Here is a 25,761-nt window from a genome sequence, read left to right as displayed (position 1 = left end):
AAGAGCAGTCACAATTAAAATAATACCTATTCAAGATGAAATTATAATTACTGTGGGTTGTTTATGCAAATTTGACAAAGCACGTAGGAGCTGAACTGCCACCCTGAGTCTCCTGGTCTAAAGGATGTTCTCAACTATAGTTATGGTTCAATACAATACAATTTTCACCTTTCTGGTTTTCTGCTTTTTCATATTGCCTTTTTTCTGCTTTTTCTTGTTTTTAGGAAGAGTTGCGCCTTGCTAAGCATGCTGTGAATTCTCTTATGGTGATTGCTCTTTGGGTGTTGAGGAAAAACACTTCCAAACAGGCGAGAGTGGTGGCAGAGGGCACATAGCTGGGCCTCCTTTGGCTTTAGTCGCTGAGCTATGCTGCTTTTCGCCATGCTCAGCTAGCAGGACAGACTCACGTGACCACAACTGGAAGGTGGTGCCAGCAGCAGGAATTTTCTGAAGCACTCTTCAGCCAGCTTTTGAGTTTCTCCTGGCATATTGGAGCCATTAGATCTGATTCTCCTGGAAACAAATCCCCACAAAGCAACATCCCCCTTAACACAGCTGAGGGAAACAGATGCTTTTGGGTCAGGAGCTTCCACCTTTTTTTTGTTTTTCTCCCTGAGCAAGTTGATTGCTCCACTTGTTTCTGCAACTAAAGCAGATGTTTCCGTGGTCGCATGAGGCAAAGGGGCAGCCTGGCTGGAGGATATTGCTACAAGCTAGAAAGCATCAACATCACATCAATTTCTCATTTGCTTATTCTCACTTGACCTGACCACTTGCTTAGCAACTGCTTAGCAACACCTTCCTCGTGGAGAGGGATGTGGGAGTCTCCCAGGCTTAGTGGTCATGGTTGTGTGATTGAGAGACTTGATTTGCTTCAACAGAAGGGCAGCAGAGTTTTTCCAGCCTGTGAGAAATGGGGAGCTTGACTGATGGGACCGAGTCATCATGGCCTTGCTCTGCAGATGAGGTGGAAACCAGGCAGAGCAGTGGGGGAGGCTGTAGCGAGGGTTACTCGTTGCTTTGAACTCTGAGGCATCCCCAACTGGACAAAGCTCTGCATCCTCCCTGGCCCTTCCACCTGCACAGAGAGATTCAGAGCTGACAAGGAGGCAGGCAAAGAGACATTTACGTTGAGAAAGCTGAAGGCCAATTTGACATTGGCAAGAAAGCCGTGGCTCCCATCTGATGAGCAGGAATATTCGTTCTGTGGGGTAAGGAAGTGCAGATACGGGTCTTACAGCGGAAGGTGCAGTTCCAGCCTCCCAGGAGCAGTCAGAGTGGTAGGGAATGTCTCGCCGTGGCTGATGGAGACACAGGCTCAGTTCTAGCAGAGGCTCCCAAAGTATTCAGCTGGGAACTGCTTTTAGTCTGTTAGTGTGGTTTGGCCCCCTGGGAAGCATCAAGTTGAAATGCAGCACTATAATTAACAACCGACAGCTTAAATAATGTAAGGGAGCTGGGAGGCTGGAAAAGCATCTTCTCTCCCAGCAGAGGCTATGGGGGTGGGAAGGCAATGCAAACACTGCCAGAAGGAATTAGTCCCTCAGGTGGGGGCATGTCAAATAGCTTTTAGCATGGGTTCTGATCTGAGGCAGATGACTGTAGGGAGGAACATGGTCAGTTTGGCGCAGAGGTCTTGTTACTGGTGTTTTCCCACTCTGTGGAACAGCATGTACTAGGATGAGGTGATACTTTTCTCCTTCTGTTTTGGGAAGGTAGAAATTACTCTTAATGGATACAGCTGAGCTGTGATGAGTTTCCTGTTCGCTGACCGATGAGATAACGTTTGACTCTACTTCCCCAGTGACCCAGTTGCAGGAAACCAACCAGCTGGGGTTGAACTGCAGCCGGGCCACAGCAGTTCCACCAGGATCAAATGAGGTTTGTGTTGGCCAAAGTCCTCTTGAGCTTTGTTTCCCCTTCACACCTGGGAGATAATTGATAATGGGCAGGCTAGCTATGGTGGCCAGGGACTAGGACTGTGAGGAAGAATTAGTTTAACCCTGCAGGTGTTGTTATCACAGTTGACAGGCTTTTCCATGTGTGTGATAGTCACATTCATGCCCACAGCAATGTCTTTCATTCCTCTTCCTCCCCTTCACCACTTCCCTGACCACCAGCAGATGCATCTCTGTTTCCTTCAGCCAATCCCATGAGGAAGGAAAGAAAGCTGTGGCTGAGCCAAATGGTTGTATTTCACTTGGAAATAAGCAGATGGGACAGACAGATGGGAGAACAAAGCTATATATATATTTTTATTGCACAGATCTCTAATAACCAATAAAATGGGTCTGGGACCACAAAAATCTCTGGCATGGTTGCCATGGCAATATGAACACAATTCCAGTGACATGCAGCAAAGAAATCTTTTGTGTTGTTAGAGTGCTTTCTAAAATAAAAATAAATGAGATTTAAATGAGTGATTACGGCTGCCTCAAGGAGCATCTGCCAAAAACTCTGGGCCAGACCATCTACCAGAGTATGGTATGGGGTTTTTTTTAACAAAATTGCAACAGTGGAAGAGTGTCCTTTGGAGCCAAAGCTGAGCGGCCACAGGAGGCCTTACATTTTGGAAAATTTTATAAATGAGGGGAGTTGACCTGTGAAAGTCTTTGTCTTGTTGGGGTGGTAGAAGTTTACATGGATTCAAAAATAAACTAGACAAATTCATGGAAGGAAAATCCACAGAGAATTACTCAGTTAAACCACAACCAGGCCTGGAAGTCTGAAAATAGTTGGGAGAAGGGAGACTTGTCGGAGGAAAGAATTGTTCTTAGTTATACAGGTATCTGCCTGCGGCCACTGAAAGACTATTCAGGCCGGAGAGGGTTGAAATTAGAGGGATTAAATGGCATAACAGATTTCTAGGGATACAAGCCATTGTCTGCCCTGCCATCAGTCTGACATTGAACTGATCGTTACAAGCAGGTGAAATGGTGAATTTAGTTCTCTTGGAGTTTTTCATAAATGAAATCTTGAAAGGAGGCAGTGTGTTGGATGATTCCATTTGTGGGGCTGCTTGGAGTTTCCCTGTATTGCCAACTACCTCTGCAAGAGAGTGAAATGGGACAGAAATATTCACAATCTCACCATCCAAGTCTGTTCAAGTGGTGGTAAGATTGCTGTCTGTCACCTCCTGTGTCAGGGCTTGCTGCGTTCTCCATGAGCAGATTCCCCAAGGGGCCAGTTCTCTCTTTGCTTTCCTCTGGATTTTCACATCCCATGTTATCAGTCCCCACGGAAGCAGGGCTTGATCGATTTCCTGAAAAACTTGTTCTGCATATTTCACAGCTGAAACACTGTTACCAAGTCTTTGCTGAATGTGTCCTTTCAGAGCAGGGTGGTGGTCTTAATGAGCACTGGCCTGAGTCCCAGAAGCAAGTGAGATTCTGGAACTTGCTCATAGTTTATGGCTGCGGTTGCCTCTGTCTCAGGAGAGCGGTGGTTCACGGAGTCTCTCACCTTGTGCCGTGGTGTACTGCTGACGGGGACCTTTCATGAAAATTAGTTGTTTCTAGTGTAGAAAGACTGGGTCAAAATCCACGTCAACGAAGGGTGTTTGGGCACTGCCAGCTCTCTTTGCATCAAGGAGCCAGAGAGGAGTTGGGACTCTTCTCTAGCAAGCCACAAACACTCTTCTGTCCTCAAAACAGGCATTTGCCCATAGCTTAACAGCAGAGTGGTCCTGAAAGGTGGGTTGGGATCTGCCTGGGACCAGATCACCAGGTTGGTCCAGAGCACTGAACCATTTGATGATACCACCTGGGAGCATCTGCCTCTGCTTGTCCTGGCTGGAAACAGAAACCAAGGAGCAATGGCTCTGGTGTAGCTTTTAGCTCTACCCCTTCTTCCTGCCCTTGGTGGGAAGCAGGGCACAGCTGCCCAAGACCAGTGTGGTGTGGATTCGGCCTGCCACATCCTCCCCTGAGCGCCGGGGGAGGCAGGTACCCCTGCCTACCTTTGGGGCAGGGCCCATCTGCAGTGCAGCTTGGTGTGGGGAGGCAGGCAGCGAAGCAGTGTTTATTCAGAGCAAGGAAGCGAGCTGCTGGGTGAGCTCTGCGTGGGAAGGGAGCTGTGAAGTGTGACGCCTTGGGTGGATGAATTATAGGCAGGCTTTCCTAGAATAGACCGGGTGGAGGTGAAGGGAAATGAATGGCACAGAGATGTGTTGGCCCTCCCCTTCAGGCTTAGCTGCCAGGGGCTGGGGTGTGCGTGATACACAGAAGTGCCTGGGTCTGATCTCTTCCAACAGGTTTCTTCCCCCACTTTCATGCCTTGCTGGTGCCCTCTCCATCACTCCTTTGGTTTGCAGATACTCGCATTCACACGCAAAGCTACTACCAGTGCTCCAGTGAGTGAAGGGGTTGCCTGAGCTATGTTGAACCTAGCTGCTGGGAAGTTTCGTGCTATACTGCTCTGCTCTGTGACTGCTTCTGTGAGGAAGAGGGAGAACTGTTGCCTCTGTGAACATATGGGGATCGCTGCTGGATGAGTCCATCCTCATTCTTCAGTGGAAGCCACCCACTGAGCCACTCCTTTCACCTTTCCAAGGCTGTAGAACACTTTCATCGGCAGAAGAAAGAGGTTTTGTGTCACTGCACCCAGGACTCCTGTAGATTTCCAGGGAACAGGAAAAGAGATAAATCTCTGTCAGATAAAACACCAGACCTTTTTTGCAAGGAATTTTCTGCCTGGCTCCCCAGTCCTCTGAACTGAAAAGTAGGCTGGGAGCCTCCTAAAGCTCGCCAAAAATTGGTGAGCAGAGCTGCAGGCCCTCGCACCATAGCTTTTCCCAGTCCTGAACCAGACTTCTTCCCTGCACAGAAAGGCACCAATACCAGGCCCTCTGGGACATCTCTGGGTCTGGGGCTCACGTGCTTGCAGTCTGTAGTGCTTTTTCACAAATTTTCATGTTACAGACTCATTAGGAAATCTGAAATAATTGTTCTGAGAAAATCCTTTAAAAGCTGACATGCCCAAATGCGTATTGGCTAGCAACAGTTTGAATCGCAGTGTTCCTTCATGCTCTTTGTCTCCCAGACCGCGTGGGCCAGTGTTTAATGCACAATCTGGATTTATCACTGGTTTATCTTAATGCAGGAAATTGTCCAAAAAAACAAGAAAAGAAAAGAGGGAGGAATAGGGAGGAGGGCTTATGACTGTTGGCAGCAAATTTTAATTTGGGTTTGGCAGATGAGGAGAGTTATTCATGGAAATCTTGTCCCGAAATAACACTGAGCCTGCCCTGCGTCAGCCAAGGCAGGCAGGCACGTGCGGAATTTGTCTCTTCTTCCCAGCCATGGGGCCGAGCAGCACGCAGGGGGTGAGAACAGGCATGCTGGGTCAGACCAAAGGGCATGTGGCTTGGCAGCTGCCTGCAGGCAGTGCTGTTTCTTGAAGCACGTGAGTAATAGGGCAGAGATAGACGGTCTGGCTCCGCTTGTACATGTTCCTTCACCAGGAACAGATTAGGAGTTGTTTTACGGTTTAAAGTCCTGGTGAGGAGATTTCAGTGAGTGCGTCTCACCCCACGCCGAGCATGTTGCTGGCTTTGGCTCCTGCAAACAAACATGAATCCTGCAGTGTGCAAAAGCACTGTCCTATATTTCTTTTGTACCTGCTGATTTTTTAATTTCTTTTGAATTCCACCTTTCTAGTTCTTGGAGAGTGGGGAATGAGCTTTCTGAAGTATTTGCTTCCTGGTCACTCTGAAGATCCTACAAACCTCAGCCATTTCTTTCCTGTCCCTGAACTCTCTTCCAGGCTGAAGACATCTAGGTTAGTCCATCCCTGTAGAGGAGCTGTTCTACACTTCGATCTTTGATTCTTTTGAGTTCTGTTAAAGCTGCAACACCAGCACCACATCAGTCCCCAGTCCCTTCTTGCACTGCCATGGGAGAGAGAGAGAAGAGCTGAAACCATAACATTCCTTCGCTAGCAAAGCCAGAGCATCCTGGCTTTTTGTTTTCTTGTAATGGTACAAATGGGAAGGGAGTCTGATAAGGTCCAGGAACTGATAAGGGATAAGTAACAGCCAGGATCAGGCCCTGGTCCCTAGCACATTAAACTGCATACTGCAGTACTTCTACAGAAGCTGCGCATCAGTGACATTATAAATGAAGAAACTAAGGCATGCTGCCTGACTGAAACAACTTACTTATCAAGCAGCCCAGAGCCAGGTGAGAATGATCCTGAGCTCTTTCTGCCCTGGGCTGTCACACTGTTGACCAGGACTGGGCTCCAGTTGCCCCAGGAAAACAGGAAAGATCCTTGCAATGTTGGACAACTGCATTGCTTCAAAACATGACTTCTTTTTTACACAGTCTTTGTTCTTGTGTAACAAACTAGCTCTGTTTCATTCAAGGTGCTGCAGGATCAGGCCCTGAGATGCTGACCTTGGCCAGTGACTGGCCAGGTCCCATCCTGTGGAGGCTTGCACCCTTCGCGTGGTCAGCTCTGTAGAGCAAGCTGTGCTGCAGCGTGGGAGCTGTGTATGTGGCAGGTCTTTCAGAAAGGCCAGGGAGAGTTGGAAAACAGACAAGTGCCCTGATCTTATTTGAGCCCCACTCCTGCCAGCCTGTTGCATCTGAATGAATGTGGGTACCATGCCAGAGGGAAGGGGAGGATCAAGCAGGTCTGGCTCTCCTCAGGCAGCCAGGAGGCCACCCACTGGGAACCCTCCCAGCCAGCTCTGCTGAAACAGGAGGCAGCTGTGTGAAAGGCTGTTGCCCCGCCATCATCTGAGCCCAGACGTGCTCCATCTGGCCAGCCCCACCAGCTATCATGCTGAGCACACCTGCTGCCTACCAGCCAGCCCGACCCTCAGCGGTCTGGCCTGAGACAGCCCAGTTAGAGAGCAACCCCGCAGGTCTCCAGGCTGGGAACTGGGCTAGCTGGTAGGAGCCATTTCATTTGGAGTGAATGCTTGGGAGCATGTAGGGAGGGAAGAATAAGAGCAGGGAGATGGTTGGGCTGTGCCATGTAGGGAACCAAATACCTGAAAAACCTTTTACTTTCCAGATTTGTAGCTTTACCACTTCTATTGTTTTTTGAAAAAGGACTTCTATGAGGCTGCTCTCATGCTTTGCCCAGGGAGGCAATGCTAATGTAGTCATTAGCTTCCCTTCTGCCTCACCCTCCAGCCCTGTTTCCAGTGGGAAAGAGCTGAGAGGGAGGGACCTGGAGTAGCTGGAGGAGCTTTCTGCTTAATTGACTTCACAGTTGCTTTGTGGCCAGCCTCAGCCCCATCCCAGGGGATGGTTAACTCTTTCGTCATGCAGAGTGCCACATCAAAGACCTGTGCTGTGGAAGTGACACTCAGAGTAGACCTGATGAAGGCAAAGAAAGGGAAATATCAAGAATCTTTGCAGCTCAGAGCTCTGCAAGTTTGGCTTAATCCCACCATACCACAGGCCACCCCTCACAGACTTTCTCTGTGTCTTTACAGACCCTTCTCCAAGTCTGGGACAGTTGTCCTTTGTGTGTGGCAGTGTGGAGAGAGATGAAAATCTGAGTGCTGTCCTGAAGCTTTGTGCCCTCACAGCCTTGCTCTCAAATGACCCATCATCCACTCTCTGGTGAGCACTAGGGGCACATCCCTGTGACAGGCCTGACCTTGACATTGCTCCAGGAAAGCGTGGGCTGGGAGGCTGAGCTCCAGGGGCCCACAGAGACGTGGGAGGTCTCCGCAGCCACGAGCTGCTGCTCAGCAGCTCAGAGGGAGGGTGTTGGGCTCCAGGCACAGCTCAGCCTCAGCTCTTGCTCACTGGCACCTGTCAGCAGATGCTGGCCCCAAGGAGCTGGAATAGTGCCGGGTTCTTACAACACTGAGTAATTCCCCTGGGGCCAGGCGGGTGCAGCCACAGCAGTGAGCAGCCTGGGATCAAATTTCTTTTCTGCTGCCAATGCTACTTCTATGGGTAAATGAAGCCAGGTCATGGGCTGGCATTGCTTTTCCGCACTCCCACACGTGTCTCCCTGCATAGCAGAATACTGCTGCGGAATAATGACCAGGCCTTATAGGGCGGTCTGAAATACCTCCTGGCCTATTCTGTCACTTGGAGGAAACTGTGGCTCTGCCCAGCCCCTACGTCTCCCACGTTGCCTTGTTCCTAAGCCCCTGGGTGGCTATGGAGAGGCACAGGGAGATGGCAAGGGCAGAATGTATTTAATCATGAGCATGCTGCTCCTCTTCGCTGTGACACATTCTGTGCTGTCCAGAGAGGATAAGGGAGCCGAGCCTGCTCCCCGCAGCATTCTTAAGCCTCACAGCATCCCTGTTTCCACACACACACACACACACGCACATGCACACAGAGTGCCAGCATCCTTCCTGCTCCCCCCACAGAGCCAGACTGGGGCCCTCCCTGCCCGCCCAAGGCAGGAAGGATGCTGGCACTGCAAATAGCAAGTCATTTCCATTTCAGTGCTCCTGCTGCAGGGAAGGGCTGGGCCTGGGTGTGTGGGCGCAGAGCAGCTCCTCTTCGCTTCTCCCTACCTTGTGCTTTTTCTCTGCAGAATTTTCCTGTTACCATATCTGCCCTGCTCCCTCACCTTCATATCTGCCCACCACTATGTCTTTTGCTTTATTCTCCTGAACCCTCTGTAGATGGGGCTTCAGTTACCCCTCCCAGGGCTCTGAGGTGGCAGCAAGCCAGAGAGCCCAGTGCAACACTAGCCCAAAGCAGAGTTGCAGCCAGCTGCTCATCCTTCACTTGTGGTCCTCAGGGCCATGAAGCTGGAAGCTGCTGAGCAGAGCCCTTTGAGATCCCCAGGCCCACAAGAGAATGCCCCCAGCTCACAGTGGAAATTAGTCCAGTTCATAGCTCTGTCACCTAGTGTGACTAATTTTTCACCAGCCTCTCTGAGTTCAGTTTCCCTATCTTGGGAAAAGAGGCTCTGACTGCCTGTGATCCTGTGATCCCTACTACTCAATGCCAGATCCTTGAATTCAGGGAGACTCTTCCTCCATCACAGGCAGGGAAAGGCAGGAGAGCCATTGCTGAGCTGTTCTGAGCCCATATCTCTGTCCATCCCTTCTCATCTGTCTACTCGCTGCCAAAGCAGAGGAGTGTGAGATCTCCTAGTGGAAAAACAGAGGGAGAAGGGGGAGAATTGCCAAGTGCAACAAGGCAGAAGCAGGAGGCAGATAGATGCTGTGCCAAACAGAGATGTCAGGCACTCCTTCCGCACCAGGCAGACCGCAAAAGGAGCTGGTGTCCTGGCAGCTGAGTGGTGCGGCAGAAGCAGCTCTCTCCTGCCATGGAAACAGAGCTCACAGCGTGGAGCAGGAGCCACCTGCATGGGCTGGTGTGGTTCATACCTGTGTCCCTGCACAGGGCCATTTCTGCTTCCTCTAAGGTATAACCCTAGCAGTTTACAGTCACCAGCTTCTTTGTGCTCCCCTTCTCTTGCTGAAGTGTGCTTCTCTCCCTGCTGAACTTCCGCTGTGCGTCAGCAATCTAGGGCTCCATCTGTCACTAGCCCACCCTCCTTGAACACTGCCATGATGTTTGTGCCCCAGGAGGGGAGGCAAGTGGTCCCTTGCCCAAAGATACTGAGTGATATGCACAGAGGAGAGGCAGTGACACATCAAGGAGCTTCAGAAACTGGCTTTTATCAAAGCTTTGTCTTGCCCGGGTCTTCTATGTGTTGTTAGCGTTGGGTCTGTAAGAAGAATCGTAGAATCATTTTGGTTGGAAAAGACCCTAAGGTCATCAGGTCCAACTGTTAACCCAGGACTGCTGAGTCTACCACTAAACCATGCCTCTAACCCAGTATCAGACACCAGCTGGCAGAAGGAGACTCTGGCCTAGTTTTCCTGGCCTATCTAACTCATCAGGGCAAAAGGAAACAGACTGGGCCAGCAGTCATTGCGGGCAGGTTGTGGGGGGCTCATCAGTGGCTCTGCAAAAGCAAACACTCTACCTCAAGCACCAGTCCACTTCCAAGCCCCATCTTTGGCACAGATTCCTGTAGGAGAATGCCTTGATGTAGGTCAAAAGCCATGAGAAAGCCAGGGGAGAGATGTGTGCAAGGTGGCCAGCACCATGCTCCAGCCTTCTGCTGTCTCCTCAGCTCTGGCGCCAGCCGCGTGCTGGCAGCACACACCATCTCCAAACACCACCTCCAGCGCAGGAGACAGCAGAGGAGGAAACACGGAGGTGACATAAAAAACAGCATTTGCTTTCTTGGCCATCTGTCACAGTGTCGCATTTGCCTTCCCAAACACATCCCAGCTCAGTACTGGCTGGGAAAAACAGGGAGTTATTTTGGTTCATCAGCATCGAGCGGGATGATGGATCCCACGTAGCAAGCAGGCAGGCAGCGTTCGTGTTGGGACTGCTGGCTTCCTTGCAGGGATAGCACACAGCACCCTGTGCACCCCGAGCCACCGATGGGGCTCAGTCACTGCAGGAGTGTCCACCAGCATCTTTGCTGCTCCATGTTGTCTCCAGCTGCAGGGCTCCTCCCTCTGCCTCACTGACCTTCACGATGGAGACTTGATTCGTCTGAAGATTCAGCTGCAGGCTTAAGGCTTAAGGTCAGGCTTAAGGTCAGGGAGATGCAGACTACTGCCAGCTGGAGGATCCCATGCTCGCACTTGTCTCCCCTGTGATGGCACTAGCAGCAAATGGCTCCTTGCTGTGAGTCAGGCCAGGGAGCTGATCCAGAGAACTGAGGACTAAAAACCTCCAATATTCAGCCAGATCAGCTCCCTGAGCTGCCTCACTGGTGGGCACAGGAGAGGGGAAGGGAGGAGGGAACCCCCTTCTCCCGTGGCGCGTGCACTGGTCTGCGGTCATGCAGTTGCATTTTCAGCCGGTGTAAGTGTGCAGTCAGTGCAGGACCCGATTTAGCTAAGCAGGGCTTTGCACGGGGGACTGTGCACACTTGGCGCGTGTTCTCAGCAGCTCCGCAGGTCTCTGGCAGCCTGCAGACAAAGCAGTGAAGTGCTTGGCACCAGTTTCAATCCCAGCACAGCACAATGGGCTCCCTGTGTTCAGCGTGAATACAGCAGCCATGCCAGAGCTCTCGGGCCTTCAGGAGATGTTTTCCTCAAGTCCTGCTCTGGGCGCACTTCCCCAGCTGTCTTCTCATTTTCCTAGTCATGAGGCAGAGTCCCGCGAGCAGACACAGTGAAGGCTGGCAGAGTTTTGACACATTTCATAAGGAGCATTAATAGCGCAAAACTGGAGGCTGTGCTGTTGGGGGACGTCGGCTCCTTCCATATTCCTTTCTCAGGCAATTCATTACCCAGCTGAAATTATTCCTTGGTTAAAAAGACAGGTAATTCTTTTACATTGAGCTTGGGATTTCAGGAGGAAATAACTTGCCGGAGACCCACACAAAGCAAACCATGATAAGAATGGCTTAGAATTTATTACCCTAGGATATTTTTAAGTGGAATAATTTCCTTGAAGTAGCCTGGATTCACAGAGAGATTCTCCCAAGAGGGCAAAGGGAGCAAATCTGAAGGGAAATGGGGTGAAGAAAGTTGGGGAGGGGCAAGAAAAGGAGGTTAGACATTTTGGCATAGGCAAAATGACAAGGGCCAGTTTTGTAACAAGAAGTTATTGTCTTGTCACATTGCAAAAAATGGAGATTAAAACAAGGGAGAAAAAGCCTGAGAAATGGAAATGACGCGTGGCAGCTGGACTAAGGCAAAGCAAGCCAAGTTTTATCACAAGATTTTAATGTTTTGTCTCTTTCTGTTTATTTCCCAAGCTCCAAAATTACCCATCGGCAGGGAACCAATGCCACATACTCCCACCATCTCTGCATTGTGATCCAAAGCAGGAGTAAAGCTTCCCAGCTCCACTGTAGTGAATTGATCTAAACTGAAGACTTTATGTTGAATAAGGTAGCAACAGGTCCCACATAAGTTGCTTTGACCAAGGCATTTTTTACTGTTGCAGCTGACAGACTCGGTGGCATGCTGCCTGTGTTTCCCAAAAATGCCTCCTTGCACCCAGAAAAGAAAAGCAAGGGAGAAGCTACCAGAAAATCAAGGGGTTTCTGCACAAGGACTGTTAGGTGGCTTGAACAAAGGAAACGAGGATGTGTAACACATTTGCAGACACCCCACACTGGGAGGAGAGGTATGAGTAATGTAAGACAAGATAAGAGTTTGAAAGGAGCCCGGTAAAATGGAGAAATGGTGCTGAAATAGCCCCTGTGATGAGGTTCACTAGGAATAAACGCGGAGTTCCACAAACCTGCATTGGTCATCAGCTATGCAAATTGTGGGTGGGGGACAATGAGCTAGGGAGGCAGCTTATACAGGAATGGTCCTGGCATTTTAGTGGATCCAAAGCCAAGAACTCTTCTAAACCTGTTTTTTGGGGAGCTTGAAAAATACCTTTCACAATGTGACAGCCTTTCCCTCCTCTTCTCTGTAGCAGGACACAGTTCCTGTTAGTTGTGCTAGTGATGTTGCCTGAGGGTCGCTGGCGAACCAGAGAATGAACTGACCAACATGAAAACCTCTGTTTAATGTTAGTTTGCTGTGGTGGTTTTTTTTCACGTTCCCTGATCTGGTTCGTAGCATGACTCCCCTATGTGTGAACTGGGGAGGCATGAAGAGACAGCAAGGATGCAAGGAGCTGGGGATGCTCTAAGCTGTAGCTGCCATGAGCTTTAGCACATGAAAGCACAGTCCTAAACAATCCCCTCCTCCAGAAATGGCCATAACTGCGAGGCTCAGCCGGGCATTTCCACCATCACAAAGAGGAGAAAGCTGATGCTGAGCTTTGGCTTTGCTGTTCTTCGATTTCTTCATCCCACAACCCCCTGCACATGAGGAGGGAGCTATAAAAAGGGACTTCGGCCCAGTGCGTCTAAATGGCCAGCTGTGTTTCTTTGTGTTTTGTTGCCAGGTGTTGTTCCCTCCTGACTGTTAAAGGGTAACCTGGTATATACCTTGCAGAGAATAATGGAACTATTAGTCATCCTAAAGCCCTGAAATAAGACACCTGCAGGCAGCAGGTCTGAGCCATTCCAAGTAACTGTGCATGTGGCAAATTCCTAAGAAGCCAAGGTTCTTACTAACTTCTCTCTCCCGTCAGCCTTTGCTGCTCCACGTAGAGCCAAGGAGAAGGAACTGGGTTTGTTGTGGCTCATCCAGCCATGCTGGAGACTTCATCTCTAGTGTAAAGTGCTTTGAAAACAGCACCTCAAACACAAGAGGATGGACTGGGCACAGCTGTTCGTACCACTGTAAAATGTGGTCAGTGCAGAGAAGGGAAAAGTAAGGTGTCAGGTCTTGACTTGAAACTGTAGCAACATCCAGAGCTGCCTGTCACCTCAGAGCTGCCTTCTTTCTTTTTTCTTTCCATCCACTCGGGAAGCACATAAAGCTGGAAGGTTTTAACCCCAAAGCAAAAGAAATACCCCTAGTGATACATCCCAGGTAGATGGAAGTGTGAAAAAAAGCCACAAACTACAGGAATGGTGCAACTGTGGTTAGTATCTCCCTTCTGCACCTCCTGCCAGCCCCAGTGATTATTACATTTCTGTACAATGAGATGACAAACAGTCAGCTCGGAGTGAAATGTGTGCATAATTTTTCATCCCCCCATGCCTTATTTCCCCAGGCACTTTATAAACTCCATAATGAAATGCAGCCACCTGGCACACAGCACGCTGCCTAGCAGTGAGAAGAAGGGAAACTTGAGCCAAGGATACAGAATAAGTCCAGCATTTTTCTAGGCATGGTCCTTCAAGCACTGCAATGAAAAGAACAACCTTGTGTTCGTTTGTTCCTACCTGTACAAGTCTCTCTGAAGCATCCCTGGCCACTGGGAAACTGCCGTCTGTACCAAATACCATGAAACAAGTTATGTGGAGTCTCACAAGGGACTTGCTAGAAAAGTTGTGTGCACCTGGGCAAGGCAACCTATTTCCTGAAGCTCCTTATCCAGAATCAGTGCATCCCTTCGCCATGTCACATTCATGGTGGAGATACTCAGTTTCATTCAGGTAGAAGGCAGCTCCAGTACAACCAGAAGCTACCAAATCTATGGATTTTTACCAGAAAGCATTGCCAAGGCAGATCTAGAAGTGTCACTGCCAACTCCAACATACACCCTAGAGGTTTCCATCAGCCCAGGACAGCCCTGATCATGAAACAGAGCTTCTGGAAACCCACCAGCTGAGACAGGCTGGGCAGCAGAGACAGGAGAAGGGGCAACCAGCAGAGTTGACTCAGCACTAACCGAACGCAATCAGTCTTTGAGGCCAGCCAGCTGCTTGCATGCTGTAAGCATGATGGAGGGAAGTGGAGATTAAAGCTGTTGTCCTTTCCAGCTGTAACTGTCTGGCATGCTGCAGATGGCCCAGGGTAGGTCCTGTCACATGGATTTTTGGCATGCTCCCATCTGGTTGTGTGAGGTTTAGTGGCCCTCTGGCTCCCTGGTTTCTGAAGTGTGGGATGAAGAACAATGAGCCTTGCTGTGTACATGGGTCACTAATCCATCCTCACTGCAGCCTGGGGGTTTAGGGGTTTTAGCATCTTGCTGGAGATGAGCTGGGCCCTGCAGAGTATTGCAGGTCAATGGGTTCAGTTTCCAGGCTGGTCCTTGCACAATGCTGTGGCAGCTGGCCTAGCACATGCCAAGCTGGATGGCTGGCTGTACTGGGAATTCATTGCATCCAATTAGTCCGATTTTCAATTATCTGAGAGAATGAACTTAGCTAATTAAAGCCTAATTACATTTTGCCTGCTTCTTCAGCTGTCTTGTCCTATTAAACCTGCATTTTGGGACTCTGCAAGGCAAGAGGGGAGTACTTAGAGCTGCACAGAAACCTGTAAGTTGTGAACACTTGTGGGGCCTGCCAGAAAGGATGACTCTGGATTTAACCCCACATGCATGAAAGCTTGAGACATGCCAGGACAGAGAGCCAGCATCCAGCACCAGCCAGGGAGCTGTCACAGAAAGGGAACAGTGCCCTGAGCTTGCTTTCATGCACACCTTGTTTTCCTGGAAAGTGAAGTGTTCTGCACAAGCACCTGCATTCATCCTCACACCCACGCTTGTGTACCAGCCTTGAACAATACCAACAAACACACTAAGGTAACAAAATCAGCTCTTTAATGAAGAAGCAGAGCTGCGTAGCTCTGCAGTTCCAGCCCCTTTTCCAGAAAGATCACTCTAGTTGCCTGCTGTCACAGGGTAGATGTTTCTCCTGCCTTTTGTTGATTATTGCCTTGATCATCTCCACTTCCAGTGTCATGTCCACAGTTAGAATGAGGTGATAACTCATGTCCTCACAGTATTGAACCCTTTCAGAAGAACTGGAGCATCACAGGAAGGATGGATCTTGTCTCCTTTTCCCCTACAGTCATTCAGAACAAAACCAAAAGTGGTGTTCACCGAAGGCACATATCAGCAAGGCACAGCTGGTGCTGCATAAATCATAAACAGCCCCTGAGCCCACGTGGAAAGAAAAGGCAGATCTGACAAGAGATTCAGGTGCTGTGTCCTCTACTCTCACAGCTCCTTGCTAGGAGAGTAAATAGACCTGCAGAGTTGGTATCTTCAAAGATTGTTGCTGGGGCAGAAGAACCCCATTCATCTGATAAGTGATATTGAGATAGATTTGATTAACTCAAAAAGAGGAAACTTGTTTGATTTAATAGCTGCTCCCTGACTACACCCCAACAGAGAGCGCTTTGCCATGGCCAGGACTCAAGATCCTGACCAGTTGAACATGGTAGACAGAGTGCCAAAACAGCTGCCTTCACCTTGGAGTCATCTGTGACCTGCAGCCAAGATTGCCATGCAGACTCATCTCTCAGCTTCTTGCACTACTGTGCTAAAACCTCTGTTATTAAAAAGTCATTTTTGCTTTGTTGTTGATTAACCTGCCTTAAAATAATGACATGAAAATGTCATCCACTCTAATGAGCTTCTGGGAAGGATGAGAGCTGCAAAGGCATCTCTGAAGCTAGACTTCTGTTGTTCTTACAACCTGAAATACATGTAGATGAGCAGCGTTTTTCAGATCAGAGACAGTCACTTTAGATATGTGTTCACGTCTTTGAGCGTTGCCAGTGCCCCCACCGCTTTCCAGCATGTTGACAGTGATGTCTTCAGGGATGTGCCAAACCATACTGATTGCTGGCAGCATTCTGATTTTCTCTTAACTGCATTTTCCATAACCATGTGTTCATGGAACAAACAAGTCCAAGAAATTGCCTGTCTCTAAAATCAGAGCAGCGCAAACTTGACCAGACTGCTGGGGAATTGCTTGGCTAAGTCATCTTCATGGGGGAACTAGTGTGAACCCAAAGATGTATTCAACACCATGGAACAGGCAGTTGTTAAGGCTGCTGAGGATATCGTGTGCTTCCCTGTGTTCACTGTTTTTCCAAAGACATATTCTCCAGGACTAAAACCAGGGGTTTCCAATCCCTCATTCATACTTGAGAAAACCAAGTTGGATTCAGAAAGCCAAACAACTGCTTTGAGGACATCTACATTTACATGTGAATCCATTAAATCTGAGATATCACCCTGCACAGACAGCATGGTCCAAAGCAATGTCCTCGAATGCACTGTGGTCTTTTAACTATGTCATTTTGCCACTGCCCAGGGACTGTTCAGGTCAGGCTGTTGGCACAGGTCTGGACCATACCAACAACCGTTCTCACAGGTTAACAGTACCATCAGGCAAGTTCCAGTGCCCAGGAACATCCCTGGCCCTGTTCAGTTTCCTAGTACAGATGGAGCTGTGAGATCCATATTTTATACAGAGGACTTGAAATGCTCACACAATTCTGTAACAGCTCTGATTTGGCAAACAGGAAGAGGGACAACCCACATTTATTTGGAAGTGAGGAGCTTTCTGTGCCCCAGATTTTGTCGTGTGCGCCCGGTGCTCTGCACACCTCAGTAGGGAGCAAGCCCTGTGTCAGGCTAGCAGCTCCAGGCAAGGTAGAGCACAGGGCCAGGGCAGGACAGGGGATCTGAGGAATTCCATGCCAAAATACCATCAGCAGCCACAGCGGCAAAGCAGCTGGAAAGACACAGAAACTGGGAAGTGTTTCCCTCTGAGATGGAGAAACTGGTAGGCAAAGTCTTGGAAGCTGTGAGGCAATGCTGGCTCTTGAATTCTGTCATCTTTTGGCCTCAGTTCTCCCTGAGTACTTGACTCTGATAGCATCAACTTGTCCCTCTCTGGCAGAGCTAATGGACTACAGAGGCTTTATCTGGAGGCTAATAGCTCTCACAAAGTGGGGACAAGAGAACCATGCTGAGCTGCATCGGGCATTAATAGACCAATGTTCCTGAGTAATTGCACTGTGTATTTCAAGCCATCTCTTTGCTAAGTGAACCCCTACATGCACTGCCACAGCTTCCTTAATAGAGAACGGGCTCACAAAGCTGTTGATTTAACCAGCACTAAATTAAAATTCAATATGAGGATCAAATGGACAAACCTGACCCACTTGCCAGAGGGGATGGCTTGGGAGGGGAGGTGGAAGTAGGTTTTTGCCCACTGATGGAAGGGCAGGAAGGAGACACAGGAGATTTCCATTCTTGCTTGATGAGTGCCCCTTTGCTTGGAGACCTCCCCAGAGCTCAGGAAACCTGTGTTTTCTTCTTAGGTCTGTCATGTGGCTTTAAGAAAAGTGCTTTGTTACCTCCTTCCCAGCCTCTGAACTGCCTGCCTCATCTTGGAGACCAGCTTTGGGACCTTCATCACTTGGGATGCAGGTAACTGTAGGCAGGCTGCAAACTGGGATCACAGCATCCTTCTGTGGGCTTGGCTGGGATGAGGGCTTGTCCGGGATGAGGGCTTGTCCATGACTGCTCTCTTGTGCATATACACTTTGAGAGACACGTGTCCTTCCCGTTAGCCAGCTGGGGACACACCTGAAGCCAGCCCAGAGGTCTGGAAGGGAAACCAGGTGGTGGAGGAGCATCCCAGACCCATCCATGAGAGGGGTCCAGCCCCTCACCCCTCACAGCACTCAGCTTCAGACCCGCGGAGATCCACTCCAGCCATTCCCCAGGCTTTCCAGGGCAACGTGTGTCTAGAGCAACCTGGTTCCCCCCACCTACCTACAGAACAAGCCCAGAACTGCCAGACGAGAGACAGGAAACTGCTACTTACTTAATTTGATTTTATTTCTTTTTTATTTTTTGGGCTTTCAGAAATGTGTTCAGTCTGGATTGAGGTTACAACCCGGGTAATGCCTCCCTGCCTAAAAAAAAGGCTGTAACCATAACAACCTGACTCTGCGCTTCATTACCATGGCAATTCTCAGGAATTATTAAATACTGTGTATGTTTGGTGCACCTGCTCCAGTACATCTGGTGCCAGGCTCAGGTTGGGATCCTCCCTCCCCCCTAATCTGTTTGTCTGTCTCTTGTTGTTTAACTCTTTCACTGCCCTCAACCAAGACTGCCAGGGCAGGGAGAAGGAGGTTGATATGGTTTGGGACTTGGTTTGGGTTTTTCCCCACTGCAGGGAGGACTGTATGACCAGAGTTTCTGCATTTGCTCAGGTGGGTCAAGCCACCTCTTTGTTTCTCCAATTGTAAAATTGGTGATTACAGAGGTAGAGGATTTATCTTTGCAGGCAGGCTGCTCAGCAGGGAAAAATGATCTCACAATTGCCTTTCTCTGCTGCCTGTCTAGAAATAAGAAATTCCAGCTGGAACAGAATTGCGGCAAGTGGGGACCAGCCCAGAGACAGGGAACTGTTCCTGAAGCAGGATGGTGAAGATCCAGTGCGGGTTGCTCTTGGGGGGGTCAAGAAGCAGTTCTCCATTAGTAGGACAACTTATACTGACCATGTACTACCTAAAATGATGATTGCTTTCAGCAAAGAGATGCAGAGTAGATGAACCAGTGGCTCAGACCAATGTGGCCAGTCCCACAGGATTGAACTGGTATCTTGTATTCCACTGCTAGGAAATGATTCTAAATGAGACTCAATGGCTGGTCCTCACTCGGTCACTGATGTGATGATCCACGTAAACATGTCCCTTCTCTCCCTGTCTCTCTGCTGTACTTTATAGCCAGCAGTGTCTCTCAGTCATACTTGTACAGCTCCTGGCACCCCAGTGACATTCTAGAAGCTAAGATGCTACAAGTAACAATTAAAAAAAAAAATCAAAATAATATTCATTATATTCAGCCTCATTCAAAAAAAAAAACAAACAACTGCTTAAATTTTCTTGGGAGCCAGTATCCGCTTGTGAGCTTAAGCTGAATAAGTAGGTGTGAGATGGAAAAAATGCAGCTATCTGTGGGGAAGGGCAGAAAGAGCCATTATGGTCTGCTTTCCTTACACAGGCCCTGGAGTAACCACCTCACCCTCTGGCTGGAGGACTCGTGCCTCTAGGGCAGGACAGCTGGATTTCCAGGGTCTGAGATAGCAGCTCTTCCCCTGAGATCTGGGGAGCATCATGGTGCCCTCAGCACCTTCTTTCCACCAGGCATGACCTGCACTGGCATCTGCTCTGTGCGAGCAGGATGGGGAAGGAATCGGGGCAGCTAAAACAGCAACCATGACCTCACCTCAAGAGGGTCTTTAGACCCCAGATCTCTAACCCAGGGGGTTCCCTCACCATGCCAGCCCTCTGTTGCCTTCCTTCTGGTCTCCCCTTGCCATACCAGTGCTGGCATCAATCCTCCAGAGATCTTATTTTCCCCAAGTAATTCCACCTCTCAGTGGGGTAATCAGCCTTTTATTGGGAATCTAACAGGATGGGGACTTCTGTGCAAATGTCTTAAACCCACTGCAAGACAGCAGCCCAGTAACCCCATGTGGACACGTGCCATGTAGTATGGTGCCCACCAACTGCTTTGCTCTGCTGACCCTCCTCTGTTGGTCCACATGGACACACAGACATGTATGTACATAACGCAGACGTAGCCCTCATGGTCAGGAAAGAGACACAGCACAACTAGAGGATGAATAAGCCAATGTAAAGTTGGGCTCTTGTCCCAAGGGGCCATGGGCAAACGCCTGTGCAAGCTCCCCCTGTCTCAGTGGGTTCCCAGCTCTGCTTGCTGGGGCATTACTGCTCCTCCACCTCATGTATCCATGACCTTCCTGTGGCTGACGTTTCTCACCCCCACGCCCCACTCCCGGATGTGGCATCTGAGGACACTTGGCAAGTTGGTGGCTACGTGGGATTGCAGAGCCATGTTTCCCCACTGGGAAAACACACACATCAGCTCTGGCGGCCCCTGGCAGAGCAAGGCAGGTAGGGACAGCTGAGACAATTTGACCAGCATCTTCACTCAGGGCATTGTTGCAGACCAGTTAAGGTGATTTTGATAGGTTCTTTGTATTAGCAGCTCTTCCCGTGCCTTGCTTGCATTGCTAACACTGGAAGGTTTCTTCCATCTTCCCTGAATTCTCCCTGAACTCATCTTTGGGCCACGGCTGGTGGATGGATAGCCAAGAGAGACCAAATGCCAGCCTAAAGCAGAAGCTGGGTGAGAGTTTAGTGACTACATCTGGGCTGTCCTCTGATAGCACAGCAACCTGAAGATGCAATTACACAGTTAGGTTATACGTGCACGTACAGTCCTAAGTGTGTGCAGAGCTGGGTCATCATATGCATTGGGGATTATTTGCATCTCAACCTGAAAACGTGACCAGGCTGTGCTCCCACCAGCAGTTTGCACTTGTATGCAAAGGAGTCAATGGCCATAACACCCCCTCCCACAGCAGGGACCAAAATCCCCTTCCACCCTGCTATGTGAAGCCACTTTTACATCTGTCCGCATGACAGCAAACCCTCCGTGCCGAGAAGGCTGCTCAGGTGTGCAGACCTACAAGCTGCTCATGAAATCAGAGCCCTGCCTGTTCAGCCATTTTATTGGCACCAGCAGGACGTTTCAGAGCTTTGAATCCCAAGTTCTGGTCCTGCTGCCGTGTTGTCTTTGTGCCCTTAAGGCATCACAGACCACAGGTTAGTGGGAGCAAGCAGTGACAGTGCTGCAGTAGTCCTGCTCTGCATTGGGTTTAGTCCACCAGTACCCTGTGGGAACCTTGCAGAAGGTGCCCAGCAAATACTGATTAGTTACAAAATGTACTCTAATCTTGTTCCTCCTTTTGGGAAAGGCAGAGAGCTGTTCTTCTGGATTTACATCCAAGTACATCAGATCATCAGCTCCTCCAGCATCCAGGATTGCTTTCCCACTACAGAAGTGGACCCAGCAGGAATACTGTTGGTAAAACAAAAGTCAAATTATTTCCATCTCACACCCACAGACAGAGCTGTAATTCCATCACAGAACAAAGGTCAGGAGTCCTCCTCCTCTCACATAATTTAGTTTTGACAGCTCGTCAGGATCAGAGGAGCTGGAGATTTTAGCTTGGAGGCTGAAATCTTGCTTTGCAAGAGGTGCTCAGTGCATCTTCATGAATCTCTGCTACAGCACTGTGCAGGTATTTAACACAAACCTGAAATACATAATTCCTGATGAATTGATTTGCTGCTGGTAACTGATACTTGCCTGTGAGAAATGTATGGTAGTTTCTGCTTTAAAGAAACATGTCCAGTTAGAGTTCGGTTGGAAGGTGAGATGATTATATCTGGAACTAGGATTGGAATACCTGAACTCTGCACACACAGAGAAAGAAAATGAAGACAACACAAAATTCTTTTGAAACAGTTTCTTTTTTTCCTGAATGTTCACCAGTTTTCAAAAAACTACAAAAACCTCAAAGACTGTAACAATATAGCACTTGATAAAAAGGCTGTTTTGTACAAAAACAAGCATGCTTTAGTTTTGGGGTTGGAGTGGTTTTTTGTATTTATCTGGGTTCTTTTCTTCCTTTAGCATAGTGTGAAGAGAGAAAGTACCAGCTTATTTAACAGGTTAGCTCAGAAAAATAAGGAAAAACATGCTTTCCCCATTACAAAATTTTACCAGAAGATTCATGCTTGAGGTCCGAAATACAAACAGACTGACACATTTTGAAGCATGCAGACTTTGTTGTACAACCCACACATAACTTCCCTTCCCCTTCCCCATGGTCAAAGATGTGGTCCATGACATGTGTTTTGCTTTCCCTTTAGTTTGTTTTTTTTTTGTTTTCTTTTTGTAGTGAGTCATTAGCTTTTTTTTTCTGTCTTTTTTTTTTTTTTTTTTTTTTTTTGAGCCCTAAATCCCAGGTAGTGGTATCCAAGGTAACAGCAGAAAAAAGTCCAGATCTGCACATTATCACTGTTTCTGTAAGTTTCATGCAAAACTTAAGCCATTTCTGCATGCAACACGATGCTGGTCATTTATTGTGCTTCATACAACTGAGGGGAGACTTCCCCATTCACCACAACAGTTTGTTGATTGGTGACTGCAGGTTTGCTTTCCCATGGACACAGACATATTAAAAGACCCCTCCCACCCTCTCCAGTCCCCCCCAGCTGCCCCAAACACATGGGAATGTGCATCTCAGCACCAGGTCCAGACAGTTCACTTGCCTACAAAAGCCCGGTGCCTTCAGTAAAGTCCTATGATTGCAGCTCCCACGTCCTTGGAAGGTCTTCGGTCCTTCACCAGAAAGTTAATCATGCTCTCCGACTTGATGAGCAAGTTGCAGCCCAGAAAGAAGATGCCAAACATCACAGTCAAGGAGAGGACACAGAGGACAGCGATCTGCACCACCCGTGTGATGTAAAGGCTCCTCTCATCGGGTGCCAGGACCGAGGAGCTGCCATCGGTCGCCAGCACTGAGCTGGTCCTGTTGCAGCAGGCCATGAGCATCCCCAAGCCCTGGGTCCTGTTGGGGTAAGCTCCCTGCTCTAGGAGAGTCTGGTTGAAAAAGGATCCATTCATGGTCTATGCGCGATCCCAAACCTCTGGGGAAGGCAAGTGGAAAGCTTGCTGTCCCCCTGCCCACCCCTCACACGCCAGGGCTGGGTGCCGTGGGCCGGCGGGCTCCGAGCCACCTCCTGCCTTGCTCTCGCAGTGCCTCGGACGGGAGGAAACTTCCTCGAGGCTGCGAGCAGGTGGGAAGCCAATTTGTGCAGCCGAGGGATGGCTCGCTCCCGGATCCCTCCTGGCACAGGCAGCGTTAGCACAAGCCCCCAAACAAGGAGAAAGAGAGAGCGAGAGAAAAGGCGAAGGGGGCGCGGGGGAGAAGACGGCAGCTGAAGATCACCCCATGCCTCCTGCCCTCGCCGCTGCCCCGAAGCTGCCACCCCAAGGCACAGCCCGTTCCCCGCCGGCTCTCGCGCGGGAGGGAGAGCTGATTCCTGCCGGCTGGGAGCTCCACAAATGCAAGTTCCACGCTAAAGTCTTCACCGTGTTCAAAGAAAAAACAGCAACTCCACCCCCTTCCAGCCTCCCCCCAGGACCGCCTTCCTCCCCCTCCACGCTCACCCAGGCTGCCCACCCCTTCCCCACGCCTGTGCACCCCCTCTCTGCCCTGCCACGGGTGCCAGCACCCACCCCTGTGCCACCCCCAGGTGGGGGCTGACCCCTGAGGCCCTGCGCAGCGTCACCTCGCTCATCCTTCCTCCCGGCTCCCCCGCTTGCTCCCAAAAGCAGCCCCCACAGTCGATGTTTGTCCTGGGCTGCTGGCAGGTGCCTGTCCCCCCCCCACGAAGGCTCCCTTGAGCCTCGGGTCAGTGCTGCTCTCGCTGATCCCCGCTTGCTGCTGCGTGCCACCCACTCCTTAGAGCAGCGCCGGCCGAAGCCAGCCCTGGCCACCCCCGGCTCTGCTCAGCGATGCCTGCCCTGTGCCTCCAGATGAGAGCTGAATCCTTCCCTCTTCCTGCATCCTTATCTTCTCTGGCTGGGGGTTTCCACCCCAGGCACCTTTGCCTCCCTCTTCTCCCTCTCCTGCTCCTTTAGCCCCTTTGAAGGGGAGCCCTGCACCGCCGCACCCCGATCTCTGCCCAGTACCCCTGCCCTGCCCTGTCCCCAGCCCTGGGTCCTACAGCAGCATCACGGCTGCACCCAGGGCTGGAGCACCACAGACCCCCTCGCCCAGGCCCCTCAGCCCCAGCAAGGCAATCCCAGGGGGAGTTTCATCGCGCTTCCCTCTCTGTGTCTGCGTAAGCCCCTGAAGTGACACCACAAGTCGGGGTGTCCAGCCATGCCTGGCTCAGTCCCGACCCTGTAGGTCCCAGGGCTGTGCCCGTGTTACAGCCCTGTCACGGCTTCTCGGCTTCGCCCATCAGCTTTCGCCTGGAAAGGCACAGGGAGGGCACAGAACCGCAGCTCACCCCCCAGCCACCATGTGAGGACCTTGTCCTCATTTATCTGTGTACCTCTTGGTTTGCCTTCTTTGCCCAGCCCCCAAAAGGGGATATTCCTAAACCTAAGATGAGAAGTGATAAATTGCAGCTAAAGGCAGGCACGTGAGGCTGGCTGGCCACAGGTGGCCAGTGGCTTGGGACAGAGACTGTCAATTGATTTTAATTTTCGGCAGCTGGGACCTGTGCCCCTGTTCTGCTGCTGTGACTTCAGGGGCTCAAAAACCAGTTGCTCTGTGTTTTACTTGTTGCTTTTTCCTCCTTGTTTTGCACTTGGCATCTCTCTCCCTAAAGGGCTGCCCGACCTGCGAGAGCAGTTTGCAGCAGAAGCGCTTGCAGGAGGGAGGCCAAAAGCCCTGATCGAACAAGAGCATCTGCTCCTGTTTAACCTGAGGGCCTGGAATAATCCCCACGGGAAAGCAGAGCATCCCCCCTGCCCCAGGGCGGGTGGGAGCTCCTCTCCCCAGCTGGCTCCCAGACTGAAGGAGTTTCTGCTCCCTCTTGTGGCTCCAGCTCCAGCCTCTCCTCTCCCCCGCACGCCTGAGCATGGCTTCGAGCTGCTGCACCCACTGCTCCTGGGTCACAGCAGTGATGGGGGGGGGGGGGGGGGGGAGGGGGGCTCTGGGCTCCCAAACACCCTCCTGCCTGCTCCGTGCCTTCATCCAAGCAGGGACTTAAATAGCCCAGAGCATCCCACTGCCTGTTACGAGCGCCTGGAGTTAACAGCACGGCAATGTTTCCAGGACAAGCAGTACCTTCTTGCAGTAGCCAGGGAAATTCAGTCCAAATGTGATGAATTAAGTTGATGCCATCCTTGTCCTCAGGCAGGACCAGAGCCCAGACGGGTGCAGGCAAGTCAAACACTTCATTGCGCGGCTTTTTCCTTCTTCAGAGTTTTTGCACCATGCTGGAAGCAAGGGCTGGATCGCAGTTCCCACTGGGCAGGGAGTTTCAGAACATCCCAGGCTGTGTCCCTTCGGAGCCAGCAGCACTTACCAGTCTGGGCAACCGGCTGCTGGGCAGGACGGGTCCCCCAGCTAAAAGGGCCTGGGAGAGCGATGGCAGGTTGGGTCTGTGGGATGTGCAGAGCGGAGCAGGGCTCCCATGTTTCTCTCTAGAAACTTAGAAGAATTCATCATCCTTTCCATGAAGCATCCAGACACGCTGGCAGGGTGATACAGCGCAGCGCATGGGGACGGGCTGCTGTGTAGCCAGAAAGCCCCGCCTGATGGGGAAAGGCCACACAGGCAGCATTTCCAGGCAGGACAATGAAGGAAAAGCAGGAATTTGGATACCCTAAAACCATCTAACGGGGTCAGCAATGAGAGATAGCTCTGGGATCTGGAGAGGGTAAGACTCAGAGCCTCCCAGAAAGCAGGCTTGGGGTTTGCATTGATGTCCCAGCCAAGATGCAGCCCTTTTTGATGCTGCATGAGGGTCCGTGGGCTTCTCCTAGCCCCCCTTACCAAATCCAAGCCTCCGGGAGGGAGTTGGATCCCAGGTGGAAAATGATCCCCCGCTGAGCGGAG

General features: G+C 50.3%; 1 protein-coding gene and 1 long non-coding RNA gene across 2 annotated transcripts; one reads left to right on the top strand and one right to left on the bottom strand.

Moving 5' to 3' along the window:
• Window positions 1-229: 229 nt before the first annotated feature.
• On the top strand, window positions 230-22,056 carry LOC121099178. Its single transcript, XR_005831424.1, has 3 exons — window positions 230-1,211; window positions 17,612-17,720; window positions 18,648-22,056. It is a non-coding gene; the product is annotated as an uncharacterized LOC121099178 (long non-coding RNA).
• Window positions 22,057-22,132: 76 nt separating this feature from the next.
• On the bottom strand, window positions 22,133-23,286 carry RPRML (reprimo like). The gene has a single exon (XM_040617476.1). The coding sequence runs from the start codon at window positions 22,806-22,808 to the stop codon at window positions 22,473-22,475; it is 336 nt and encodes a 111-aa protein (XP_040473410.1). The 5' UTR covers window positions 22,809-23,286; the 3' UTR covers window positions 22,133-22,472.
• Between the last annotated feature and the right edge of the window lie 2,475 nt (window positions 23,287-25,761).

This window comes from Falco naumanni, chromosome 18, assembly GCF_017639655.2.
Source record: "Falco naumanni isolate bFalNau1 chromosome 18, bFalNau1.pat, whole genome shotgun sequence".
NCBI classification, from domain to species: Eukaryota; Metazoa; Chordata; class Aves; order Falconiformes; family Falconidae; genus Falco; species Falco naumanni.
This window is presented reverse-complemented; position numbering and strand designations above follow the sequence as displayed.